Source organism: Phyllopteryx taeniolatus, chromosome 9 (genome assembly GCF_024500385.1).
Source record: "Phyllopteryx taeniolatus isolate TA_2022b chromosome 9, UOR_Ptae_1.2, whole genome shotgun sequence".
Classification (NCBI taxonomy): domain Eukaryota; kingdom Metazoa; phylum Chordata; class Actinopteri; order Syngnathiformes; family Syngnathidae; genus Phyllopteryx; species Phyllopteryx taeniolatus.
Window position 1 is genome coordinate 30613708 of NC_084510.1, and position 12754 is coordinate 30626461.

Consider the following 12754-nt stretch of genomic DNA (forward strand, 5'->3'; position numbering starts at 1 on the left):
TGCGTCCGAGCGGATGCGTTTTGCGTCCGATTTAAACCGTTTACCAAAATTCAGGCACTCGTCACCAAATATTTGGGATAAAATCCGTATATGTTCTTAAATGTACTACACGTGCATTTAACGGTCATACCTTTGAAATGTGTAAAAGGAATAATATGTTTGTCGAAAATGTTTAAAGCAATCCGGACGTTAACGCAAGTCGGTCTTTACTTTGAAAGGGTAAGCGGAAGTAGGAGTGTGCTGGCAGGCGCCAGTCGGCAAAACTGTCGCAAAAGTAGCTGTGCGAATGCGCTGCTAACTGACTGACTGGCAACTAGTTGGAGGACTTGGACGCGGACGCCTCGCGAGCTTGTAAAGTAACCGGGGGCCGAACGCGATGGAGGTGGACAAGATGGACGAGAACGACTGGCGGTACCACGGCGAGGGCAACAAGAGCCTTGTGGTCTCCCACGTACAGGTGAGTCGGCTAGGCTAACAGGGGGGCAAGTTGGGCTAAAGAGCTCGGGCTCACCTTTAGCCGGCCTCGGAAACACAACATCCCGGGGAATGTGTCTTTAAAGCGGACGGCGGAGGTCGGCGGGCTATTTCGCTAGCTTGGCCGCAATCAATGGGAACGGGCTTCCAATCCTACAAACGTCACAAAGACCGTCACCGACACGTCGATATGTGGGCTCGGGGTCAGCGGGGTCAGCTCACCGAGCTTCCCGAAGGTGCTCTCCCTCCGGTGGCAGCCGGCGTGACCGAGGTGCGTTCAGGGACACGCGGCGGACCAGCCCCCGAGCGCGTTGACGTTGAGCAACAAGTGATGGCGGCACAACGTCGCGTTCTCGCAGGCTGCGGGACAGCACGCCTGCCCGCCTGCCCCTGCCCTCCTGCCCTCTGCCCGCCTACCCTTGCCCGCCTGCCCTCTGCCCGCCCGTTTGGGGGGACATGAAAGAAACTGACGGCTCGGTTTTGCATCATTTGAGCTGCGTTAATGCAAATCCCAAGAAAAGTTCATTTACAATTTCGTCATATGCTAGAGAGAGACCAATATGTTTGGGCTTTGTTTTTCAAGCCAGGAACCATTTATTAATAGTCAATAACCAATATTTGGAGCTGATATTCTTTTGCAATAAAAGGGAAAATATTGGTATCAAAATTTTGATTAATATAAACTCCAACACTTGGTTTAAAAGCCTTTGAGCCTATTTTTATTAAATAGCTTTTCCGATTTGCAACATGTTGAAGTTTTTTTTAATTTTTTTTTTATCTTGGACAAAAGATATCTTTGTTTCGTAATTGTAAGAAAAAGTGCAGGGAGCTCCCAGGCTTGGAAAGTTCAATGAAAACCTAACCAAATAAGTTGCTGCCTAAAGTTTTTTTTCCAGTAAATTGTTTTCCCATAATTTAAAATTGCTGTGTTAATTGAATAGTATCTTGGTTTTAAGTTTATACGAAAAGAAAAAGTCCAGGGACTTCCCAAGGTCAGCTGCAGCTGAAAATGTGGATGAATAAATAGTTCCCTGAAGTTAACCCAGTTTTAAATGGATCCCTTATCAATCGTGGGATAATTTAAAAAAAAAAAAAAAAAAAAAAATGGCGATATGTGTCAAAATGCCAAATGTCGGCCTATTACTGCCATATTCTGTTAGCGTCTAAATGCACCTTTTGGCCTTCTCGAGGCCACTTTTGGCAAATTGGCAAGCATGAAAACTAGGTATTTGTGTTCGTCGTCGTCAGTGGTGTGCTGTCAACTGGCAACCTACATTTGTATTCCATGAAATGGTCTAATCTCTTCGTTTCATAGTGTTTCTCTTGGCTGCACTCAGTTTTTTTGTCCAATCGGGTTCCAGCCTGTCCGTGTTGCCGTGCCGATCTAATCTCCCCAGCGCCTTCTGACTCGGCAGCGCCGGCCATGAAAGTTGACCGGGATGAACTCCGAGCAATTTCCTCGCACTCGCCGACGTGGGCTTCAGTTGGCGTTTTTACGACCTGAGCGGGAATGTGGTTTGAGACTCGCCCCCTTGCGTAAAGTGCCTTGAGACAACGTCTCTTGTGATTTGGCGCGACACAAAATCAAATTCCATTCCATTTCAACGTGGCCTCAGCGGGCTCGCGCGCAATCCTGTCAGTATTTTTCCGGACGTTCGATGAGCAAAATTTGGGAGGAGCAAGTATCAATCTGCGCACATTAATATATTTAACAACCGTCATCTCCGGTGACTATGTTTTGATTTACACTAGGTGTGTTTTTGTCATGTTGTTACATATAAATATTGATGGTGAACCGCTCCAGATGATGTGATGTTGCGGTTTTGTATTGCAGTGATGTTTCTATAGCGGTGGATTAAAGTCGGCAAAGTCTACACTGAAGAAACGGGTGCCAAATACCTTTATTTTAAAATGTCTCTCTTTCTATACGAATGACAAGAACTAATGTTAGTTTATAAAAAAAAAAATAATAATAATAATAAATGGGAAGGTTGTATGAAAAGCCCCGAGGCTTGAAGTCAAATGACAACAAAATGGTGCTTTCAAAACACGTTTGGATCCAAACTGAGCTCCCCTCGATGGGAAATTTCAGTTTTAATACATTCAAATAAAGTTGAATAAAATGCCACGATCAAACAATTGTTAGTACAGTGAACCAGGGACAAAGCACTTGGCACTTGCGTTTTTGACTTCTAATTAGTGACGCACAGCCAACTAGTCATCTTGTTTGTGTCCCCTGAAGCGCTGTGTTTTACAATGATCCCAAACCCAACACTTAATTATTGTGGTGAAAGTGTAAATACAAGGTATCAGAGCAGCACGTCACATCTAGCTTAATGCTAACGCATAATGGAAATGCCATAGACAGGAGAATAAATGGCATCTATGTTGCAGTAGTTGTGGATACAAATATCCTATCATCGCAGTGACCGCCCCCCCACACACACAAAAGTCGCATGAACAAGAAGTTGGCCCAACGTAGGAAAGAGCAAAAACGGGACGTGAACGACGGCCGCCCGTCCCCTCTCGCTCCCGAGCGTCTCGCCTTAGGCGGCCATTTGAAAAATGCTGGAGTTTGTACTAGGGAGGAAAAAATATGAAAAATACACTATGCTCTCATTTTGATGTCATGACCTTGGAATGCAACGTGATATTGACTTTGTTTGTTTTCGCGTCTTTCCTCCCTCGCAGCTGTCCAAAGTTCTGCGCCTGCTCAAGTATCCCGCCGAGGACTCCGAAAACCCGCCGCAGGTGAACGGGCCGCTCCTTTGTGCCAACTTTTTGCTTTTCCGTCGGGCATGAACCGACACGCGTTTCGGCGGTGGGCGTCTTCAAATAGTTTTGAAAGCGCGTGGTGTTCTCGGGATGTCGAACGGCGGCGGCGGCGGCGGCATGTTAAACCGGTTTGTGAATCAACTCGTCTCGCTGCCGAGTCAGTATGCAAATATGTCTTTTTCCCCCCAGCCCCAATAGCTGTGCGTGCGCGCGTGTGCACACGTGCGCTTATTACGAATGTGTGTGCGTTTCAGACGGCCGAGCAGGCCTTCAGGCAGATCCAGAACATCGTGGACTTCAGCTCCAACGTGATGAGCGGCCTGCTGGGCGACAAGTTCGTCCACAGCGGAGTAAGATGCGCGCACGCACAAGTTTCTCATTCATTCATTCTCTCGCAATCGCTTTTCTCTCACGCTCTCTCACTAACATGCTCTCACACACAACACACACACACTCACTCACACGCACACTCTTCTCATGCACACGTTCCCTCTCACGCACACACTCACTCGACTTTCTCTCGTTGGCAAACGTTGCCAATGCAAGACGAGGAAATTGCGTTTTGAGCGGATTGCGCAACGATTCCAGCGGTAGTTGACACATCGCCGATGTCGTTTTGGGGCCTAAAATGCAACATTTTGGACTTTAGGATTGAGGCTTCGCTTTGGGATTCGGGATGGGTTAGGTCAGGGTTCGGGCTTGGGAAGTTACATTTACAATGAAGTCAGATGAGTGTTGAGGTTGGCGTGAATGTTCTGTTATAGTGCAACCATTTTTTTTTTAGGATGTTTTCAGCTTGAAGATGGCTGTGTGCTTTTGAACGAGTGCCTGAAAACAAAGAGAAAGTTTGCATCATCTTGAGTTGCTGCATTCTTTCAAAAAACATAAATCATTCTTTCAACTTTTGTTGTCAACACATTACCCGTTAACGCTCGACCGTTTCCCACGCACACGCCCACTCGCTCCCCTCGCCAAAGTTGCCATCTGAACGGCAACGCATGCCGCCGCCGCGCGCTCGTTTCCCCTCATCTTTGCCGACGACGAGCCGCAAAAGTCGTTTTATTGGCGTGGCGCTTTAAAAAGAAAGATCGGAGGAGGACAAGAAGCCACATCGTTCTCGTTATCGTGTCGGAGATGAAACAAATGAAATATTGTGGCGACGTGCGTGCGCCGGAAACGATCGCCGCCATCGTGCCGCTGCGCGAGCTTTGACGCAAGGAAGACAGCGAAGACACGTTTGTCAATCAAATATGACAAACGTTTAAAAAATGGAAAATATCACCAAAATGCAAAGATTGCATGGGAAAAGAATGCAAAAAATAATAGTACAAATAATGACAAAGTATTTAAGAAAAATCTTAGATTGAAGTGGAGAAAAATATATTTTTTTAAAATACTGAAACATGAAATAGTAAAAATAGCAAATCATAAAAAACATCCCTACAAAAATACAGATTTTAGATGGAAAATACAAAAATATAAGACAAAAAAAAATAAAATGCAACGACCCAAAATATTAAATAGTAAAGTATAAAAACAGTAGAAAAAATATGATACATATTCAAACAAATGTTAAATAGAAGCTTAGAAAAATATAAATTATGCCAAAATATTTGAAAATAATATACGACTAAAAACAACCACATTAACGACAGAAATAACAAAATATTAGAGAGGAAAATAACTAGCAAAATGTTCGGAAAAAATGCAATATTAGACGAAAGTACGACATTCCGACAAAAACAAGATCGGGAATTAACATCGATTTTCTGCACCCTTCCAGGAAGTGGTCAAGCTGCCGATGGAGTTCGTGCGTCAGCTGTCAATCAAAGTTCAACACCAGCGGCCCGGTAACGAATACAATAAGAGCCAAATGTGCAAACGTTGAGCGCGGAAAGATCCCAGTATTAATCTTGATGTTTGGCTCGGCTCGGCGCTGCGCGCGCGCTAGCGTGGCGGCGCGACAAAGTGATGGACATCTACAGCGGCTGCGCCCTCTGCCTGCCCAACCTGACCTCGCCCGCCCCCCCGCTGCGCTCGCACACGCCGCCGCTCTGCGTGGAAATCAAGGTAAACGCACACACCGCCTCGAGAGGATATTCGTATGCTATATCGTAAATATTTCATTTCCGCCCCCGCAATTAAATGCCGATTCAGCAAATGATGTTTGCTGTTTTTGTTATTCCAATCACCGCAAACTGTTGATTGTCTGAAGAAGAGATGCTACGACACAATAAATAATTAGCGTACGCTAGGCAGTATTTTGCCAAAAATCATTTTCACATTTGATTGGATTTTTTTTTTTTGCCACCACGTTACAGAATATTCATATATATATATATATATATATATATATATATTTATAATGTACAGAAACTTCATTTCGGACACATTTTAGCATTAAAATGGGTACTTCGGGACATCATTTGTCTTAGAAACACCGTGTGAATGATGACAAGCGCTAATAGTTCAAATACTATTCAATGAAAAAGATTTTTCAACGGAAATTGTCTTTTGGTCCAATGAAATCGAAATGGCGTGCGTGTGTGTCAACCCCAAAAGAAGCATTTTCAATTTCTATTTGATCTTTCTGTAGCTTTTTTTGTTTTTTTTTTGTTTTAGCCACCAAAACAAATGATCAGCAAACGTATGGATGATAATCAATAGATTTAGATTCGGATGAATAGATGAGACGTTCTGTTTTGTAATGTTTTCATCCAGTTGTACAAGGCGTGAGAATAAGGTGCGAGGTGTCTAATGGAAGGGCGAGATGTTTCGATTGCTCTTCTCCTTCGAGCGCGACGTCGCGCTTTTCTCACATCGTGTTCCTCGCGTGTGCGCGTTTCAGCCCAAGTGCGGCTTCCTGCCGTCCGCCGAGCACATCGGCAGAGACGTCAAGAGCAAAGTGTGTCGCTTCTGCATGCACCAACACTACAAGGTAAAGCCCCGAATCGCCACCGAGGCCGCCGCCACCGACGCCGACGTTGCGTTTGTGAACTTTGGCAGGTGGCCAACGGGCGCTGGAAGAGACGCAGCCTGTACTGCCCACTGGACTTGTTCTCGGGGTGAGTCGCCGACGCCTTCGTTCCCGCGCGACGGCCGCGCTGACGTTTCCGCTCCTTCCCGCAGGAGCGGACAGAGGATGCACTTTGCCGTCCGGCAGCTCATAGAAGAACCGCAGAACAACTTCAAAATCTTTAAGGTCGCTCAGCTTTAAGCGCCGTCGTTCCTTTTGTCTCATTAAATCGTTTGGCCATTGATTTGTTGTCAAGAATAAAATAAAAGAACACGTGAAATAAAAAAACCAAAAATAGACATTTACCCAGAATTCACTTTATTGAATAATTGGGCAATAACAAAAAGAGGTTAAATTGTTTGTTTAAGGCAGTGGTTCCCAAACTTCTTTTGCAGCCCCCCCCCCCCCCCACACACACACAGTTTTTGAATAAATACGGCTCCGCTCAGCTTGCAAACATTATTCCTTGGGAATCAACAAAAACAACGATGTGCGGCCGTGTCCTATTGTCACTCCAAACCGAAAGTCTTGGACTGAAACTGCAGCCTCAAAGCTGAATCAGAAGTCCTCTTCTGGGTGGAACTTATGAATGAAAAGTGTTCATGGTGGGCCCCCCCCCCGTCATAACGCCGGGGCGCTCCCCCCAGTTTGAAAACCACTGGTTTAAGGTCAATTTACAGCCACACTTTAACTGACTCAAAATAATTATTTGTACATTTAAACATTTAAAAATATATATTTTTAATTTGTATTGAATTATTATAAACTTCTAGCGCTATCATTATAATAATCATTTAGTTCATTGTTTAGTTATCCATCCATTTCCTGTGCCGCTTTTCCTCACGCGGGTCGCGGGCGTGCTGGAGCCTATCACAGCCATCTTCAAAGGGCGAGAGGGGGGGGGGGGGGGTACACCCTCAACCGTCCGCCAGCCAATCGCAGGGCACATAAATTTGAACTTGAATTTTGAAAATTGAATTTTGGATTTGAACCCCGATCCTCAGAACTGTGAGGGAGATGTGCTAACCAGTCATCCACCGTGTAACTTGTTTAGTTATTGTTTTTAAAATTGTGAACAATTTAATTACTTTTTCAAAATGATTACAATGTTAAATTATTGCCGGCACGGTGGACGACGTGGCTTTTCTGCGGACCCTCCGGTTTCCTCCCACATCCCCCAAAACATGCATGCTAGGTTATTTGACAACTAAATTGCCCGTAGGTGCGAGTGGTTGTTTGTTTCTACGTGCCCTGCGATTGGCTGGCGACCGGTTCAGGGTGTACCCCGCCTCCAGCAGCCCGCCGCCCTAGTGAGGATAAGCGCTGAAAGGAAATGGTTAAATTGCTCTATTATTGAAATAACCGATTTTATTTGCCGGGTGGTCTCATTCCGAGTTCATTTCTTTTTACAGAACACTGACCGGGCAAAAAAAGAAGCAATGAGCAGGATGCTCATTTATGCAACTTTGTATGACGTCATCATTTGTGTGTGTGTCAGGGGGGTCAGTGTATATACAGCGGCCACGGCGGCTGCAGCGAGGACTCGTCGGACCTGAACTCACTGCTGTACCACCTCCAACCTTACTTCCTGTACAGCAACAACCGCATCCACACTCACGTGAGCGGCAAAGCCGTCCTCGGCGACTTCATCCAGGTAACCGCTCGCCACGCTCGCTCGCAGACATTTCCGGACACGCCTCGCTGAAGTTCTCAGGTTACGGCACGCAGGTGCTGGTGAACGCCCTGCTGAACGGCGGCGGCGGCGTAGGAGGCGGCGGGGTCGTGACGGACCGACGGGTAGAGGCTCGGAGTTTCTGCGAGGCCAGTCGCTTCAACAAGGAGAGAAGTCGACACGGTCAGACAAAACCACACTCTCAGTCTGTCGCGTCGTCGTGATGACAATGACACTGACTAAATGATGGTGATGTAACACAAACATCCCTTGATTGCCATGACACTGATTGTCTGGTGACACTGACTAAACACCGATGTAGCGTCTCTTCATATTTTGAGGACACTGACAAAATGCTAGTAATGTCGCATGTCTTCATCACGATGATACAGACTAAATGCTGGTAACATAGCATTACCCATGAGTCCTGATGACACCTCATAAGACTAATCGTCGGTGACATAGCATCTCTTCATCAGTCGTGTTGACACCGACTAAGTGCTGGTGACATAATCTCGTTATCATGTTGATGTCACACCGACTGTAGATGTTGTGCGGCACCTTCATTATGGTGACACTGACTAAGTCCCGGTGACCTTGCATCACTTCACCCGTCGCGTTTCGGTAGCTGACTAAACGCCGGTGCCGTGCGCTGCGTCCGCTTTCGTGCAGGCTCTCACGGTTTACCCGGCGACAGCGTTCTGTCCCGCATCCTCCAGACGCAAATGTTGGACAACTTGAACATCGAAGGCCTTTATCCCCTCTATCGCCGAGTGGAGCAACACCTGCGCAAATTCCCAAAAGAGAGGTAACGTGCTCGGGCCGGCCAGTCTGACACTTCCTGCGTGTCCCTCGCAAGTCCTTTTGGTGTGTGTGAGCGTGACAGCGTTTTAAGTGTCTCAGCTAAAAAAAAATCCAGGAGAGGGTGTGAGTGTTTCTTTAGTGTGTGAGAGCATTTTACGAGGGAATTTGAGAGGGGAAAAAAATCAGTCCTAGTGTTTCATCATGTGTGTTTGGGTGTGTGACTTTCAGTGTGAGAGTTGAAGTGTGTGTGTGTGTGAGAGCGAGGTAAAAAAAACATCAGTTGTTTGAGTTTTTTTTTTATTAAAGTGTGTGCATCGAGAAAAAAAAAAAAAAAGCTTCTCAGTTGTGTTTGAGTAGTGTGCGTGTGTGAGAGGCAATCGTGAATGTGCCCTCCCGGGCGCTCGCTCTTTTTCCACTCTGAGAACCAAACTGACATCGTCGTCCTGGTGCTCGCCACGTCTGACATCGCTTCCTTTCCCGCCCCCCAGAAGTCGTCTGCAGGCGGACGGTCCGTACAACGAGGCGTTTCTTGAGCGTCTGCGCAAATGTCCCGCCGAGGACGACGGCTCGCTGGACTTTGCCGTGTCCAAGGTAAGACGGACGGCGTCGCTCCGGCGGCGGCCGAGCCCGCCCCGCCCGCTTCCCGTTTGTGAGCGTCGTGCGTTGCGTTCAGGTGCATCAGTACCGCGTCGCCATGACGGCCAAGGACTGCTCCATCATGGTCGCCCTCGTGCCCTGCGGCGACGACCTCCAAGACGACGACGATGTGTGAGTGTGGAAATGTAGAATCCCCTCTCACACCCACCACTCAGATGCTCTCATATACACTACAGCATTTTTTTTCCCATTCACTGTTATTACTATTCTCACACACACACTATTGAAAACACAATGCTGATTTTTTTTTTTTTTCACACGACTTAATCTCTCACATTAATTGCTCTCACATGTGGTGCAACGCTCTCATACACACGACTTGAAACACTCTTGTAAGTTCATGCTATTCAAGCCCAGAACCTCCAAACGGCGAGGCAGACACGCTAACCACTTGGTCGACGTGCTGCCCACATTAAAACGTCACTTTCTCACCTTTTGTGCTGCTTATCTTGTCGTTTGGTGCCGTTCCCCCCCAGTTTGTGCGGTCAGCGTCGCCTGCGGGACTTCCTGTCGTCGAGACCGCCCACCTTCTCCTACTCTGTGTCCATCCTGGACCTGGACCCCAAGCCCTTGGACAGCATCCCGCTGCAGCTGGGCCTGGACCACAAGATCGTGTCGTGCTACACCAGGACGCTCTCGGCCGCTCAGGCCGACCGAGACGACTGCACCACGCTGCTCTTCAGGCCCGTCTGACGCCCGGGCGGGTGCCGTCGCCTTTGTTGCGCGTCGCGGAAGCCGCTTCCTGCTCTCTTCTGCCTTCACTTTCTGTTTGTTTTGACTTCGGAAGGTCGGGTGGCAAGTTTGTCTCCTTGAATGGACGGCGCCCGGTTCCCTGGCAACCGTTTTGGCCGTCTCCGTGCCGACGCTGCTTACCTGGATAGTGCCAAGAGAGGCGGGTAATGATGATGTCATTTCCTGAATGTATGCGGGACCTTTGCCAATCTACTGAGGAACCGGAACTCCTTTTTATTTGGACTAATATGAGCACGTGTGTGTGTATACGTGCATGTATGTCTGCGTGTGAGCCCGTTTCACGTAGAGATCCTACATTGTGGTCCTGAGCCTGTTTCACACAGATTTTGCATTAGAGCCTTGGGGGGTGGGGGCGGATTGTTGCAATGAGGCAGTTTCACACACGAGGTGTGCATCAGAGCTGGAACTTTGTCCTGTTTCACACAGAGATTCTATGTTAGGGCCTTAAACAAATGAATAACATTGTCATCAGTTTCACACAGAGGCGAATAATCGGAACCGAAACATTGTTGTCACGAGCCTGTTTCATAAAAAGATTCCGTGTAATGGCTCTTAAAAAAAAAAAAGACAAAACTTCTCGTCACACTTGCTTCACGCGGAGGTGCCGGATTGGAACCATAACCACATCAGAGCCAGAATCAAGCCAACATTTATCCGTATTCCAAACAACTCAGCAAAGCCGGACATTGTTACAACTGTGCGCACTTTCACACAGTAATCAGATCATTAAAGGATGACGGTGATAATGGCTTTCAATCCAACAGGGCAGGAGCACCCGTCCCGGCGGTCCCTTTTGAACAGACTTGTTGAAACTACCAATCTCGGTGGAAAATTCTGTGCCGCTGCTGTTCACACAGAACCCAGCAAAGACTCGATTAGGGAAGATGTCGGACAGCGGCAATTTGCTGGGAGATGTGAGCGTCTGGTGTTACACTTCACACCTCGGACTTTGTTCCCCTTCACGCACGGTGCTCATACCGCATTTTTTTGCCTTCAAATCTGCCGTTTACATGAAGAAACGGCACCCCGGGGCGGTAATATTCCGACCTGGGCGAAAGGGGGTTACTGTGATGGCATTTCCTGGGAGTGTCCCATCTGCTTATTGGCTGGCGCGTGTGCGTGTGTGAAATGGTTACAATGTGAAATCCTCAGCTCGGAGATGCGTTCAGGGCCTCTCTGAAAAAGTTTGCCGGGATGTTTTGTGTCAACTGACCAGGGGTGCGCCACCTACAGTATGGATGAATGATCACAGAAAAATAAAATATAACAATCATTTTTTTCAGAGAAAATAATGAATGGACCTCGGACACTCCTGGTTTAGCGTGGGCGCGTGTGTGTGTGTGTGTGTGTGTGGGTAAAAACGATTTGCGAATACAAAGGCTGCTTGTCTGCCATTTTGTATGTAAATTATTTATTTTTGTAGATTTTGAGCTCTCCTGTCACACAATTTATACTGAAGCAAAATAATAATAAAACAAAACACTGAAACACACAACAGCCTTCCGCTTTCTTTTTTCTCCTCCTCCCCAATCTTTCACCATCTTTATTTTCCCTCCCGCTCACCCTTGTTCTCGTTTCCAGTCATCCTCCCTCCATTTTTCCTCCTCACCTATGTTCCAGCTCTCCCTTCTCCTTCATCAGTGTTCTGTTTGTCCTTTTTTTCCCTGTCATTCTTTAGCGTTCCCCTTCTCATCTTTTTGTCTCGTCTTTCCTCTCCATCTCCCTCTCCTCCTTTCTCATTTTTCGTCCTCTTTCTTGTCCTCCACCTTTCCCATCTCCTCAAGCTATATCGTGCCTTTCTTTTATTTAGTTGACCCAAAAGTCCAAGAAAGATCCCTACTGGGGATGTTTAGGGACGGACGAATGATTCCGAACGCATTCCCTCAACATTCTCTACTGCCGACTCAAACTAAACATAAAACAAAGACAATTCAAAACAACTTTTGGTGTCCATTAGCTTCATGCTAACACACAATGGGAAACACCTGAGACAGGCTAACGAATAGCATGTACGTGGCGGCGTTTTAACACTTTAACCAACGGCTATTTGAACACAAATTGTGCTGCATCACATGCGGACAGACAATATAATACATTGTTTATCCTCTATACAACTAATAATACTGAAAATTAATGAGTCATGGCACTTCCATTTTTCAGTCGTCTGTAATGAGTCCCGCGGCTCGGATGACCTCCTCCAAGGCGGCTTCGGGCCCGAGCAGCCTCGTCAGGCCGCGGAAGGCCTCGGCGGCGCCGTCTACGGCCTGAGACGGGAACAACTGCAACGCTGCCCACACAATTATTGTTTTTCATCATGACTCTACCTTAATTGACCACATAAGTTATGTGAATAATGCTCGCTTTTAATGGAAGTTTCGATAATATTTATTCTTGCTTTAGTGAACATTGCAGATGTGCGAGAGAGGAGCATCTCACCTCTGTTTGGGATCTTCGTGAGCAGGTCCACTTTCGGTGTGACCTTGCCCTCCTTGGACACGTCCACAAACCAGTTCACCAACAACGTGCACCTAACCGGCAGGAACGAGGAAAAGAAAAAGAGAAATAATTCAAAAAAGAAAACATTTCCAAATGAGTAAATAAAA

At 46.8% G+C, this 12754-nt stretch overlaps 2 protein-coding genes across 4 annotated transcripts in view; one reads left to right on the forward strand and one right to left on the reverse strand.

Annotated features, from left to right (window-relative positions):
- The first annotated feature begins 44 nt into the window (after nucleotides 1-44).
- On the forward strand, nucleotides 45-11646 carry ippk (inositol 1,3,4,5,6-pentakisphosphate 2-kinase). Of its 3 annotated transcripts, XR_009790304.1 has the most exons (15): nucleotides 206-457; nucleotides 3166-3225; nucleotides 3504-3599; nucleotides 5033-5099; nucleotides 5201-5319; nucleotides 6098-6187; nucleotides 6256-6314; nucleotides 6379-6451; nucleotides 7764-7919; nucleotides 7994-8120; nucleotides 8610-8745; nucleotides 9230-9332; nucleotides 9415-9509; nucleotides 9875-10294; nucleotides 10916-11646. XR_009790304.1 is itself a non-coding variant. In XM_061786368.1 (14 exons), the coding sequence occupies exons 1-14, from the start codon at nucleotides 377-379 to the stop codon at nucleotides 10089-10091; spliced, it is 1479 nt and encodes a 492-aa protein (XP_061642352.1). In that variant the 5' UTR covers nucleotides 206-376; the 3' UTR covers nucleotides 10092-11646. The 3 variants fall into 3 exon arrangements, 2 of the variants coding, with proteins under 2 accessions (XP_061642353.1, XP_061642352.1); XM_061786368.1 differs by having other exon boundaries at nucleotides 9875-11646; XM_061786369.1 differs by lacking the exon at nucleotides 3166-3225 and having other exon boundaries at nucleotides 45-457; nucleotides 9875-11646.
- A 130-nt stretch (nucleotides 11647-11776) lies between these two features.
- The window catches only part of cenpp (centromere protein P), a 69056-nt gene continuing 68078 nt past the window's right edge, over nucleotides 11777-12754 (reverse strand). Inside the window, exons 8-9 of the mRNA XM_061786371.1 lie at nucleotides 12588-12679; nucleotides 11777-12438 (exon numbers count right to left, since the gene is read on the reverse strand). Of these exons, the coding sequence (XP_061642355.1) occupies nucleotides 12308-12438; nucleotides 12588-12679 (223 nt within the window). The 3' untranslated portion in view covers nucleotides 11777-12307. The remainder of the gene's footprint in view (nucleotides 12439-12587; nucleotides 12680-12754) is intronic.

Bases quoted from the DNA above. Each gene is read 5' to 3' on its own strand.
- ippk (XM_061786368.1), top strand. From the start codon at position 377: ATGGAGGTGGACAAGATGGACGAGAACGACTGGCGGTACCACGGCGAG. The intron at 7,920-7,993 runs GTAACCGCTCGC...TACGGCACGCAG, and splicing joins TCCTCGGCGACTTCATCCAG to GTGCTGGTGAACGCCCTGCT. The intron at 9,333-9,414 runs GTAAGACGGACG...CGTTGCGTTCAG, and splicing joins TGGACTTTGCCGTGTCCAAG to GTGCATCAGTACCGCGTCGC.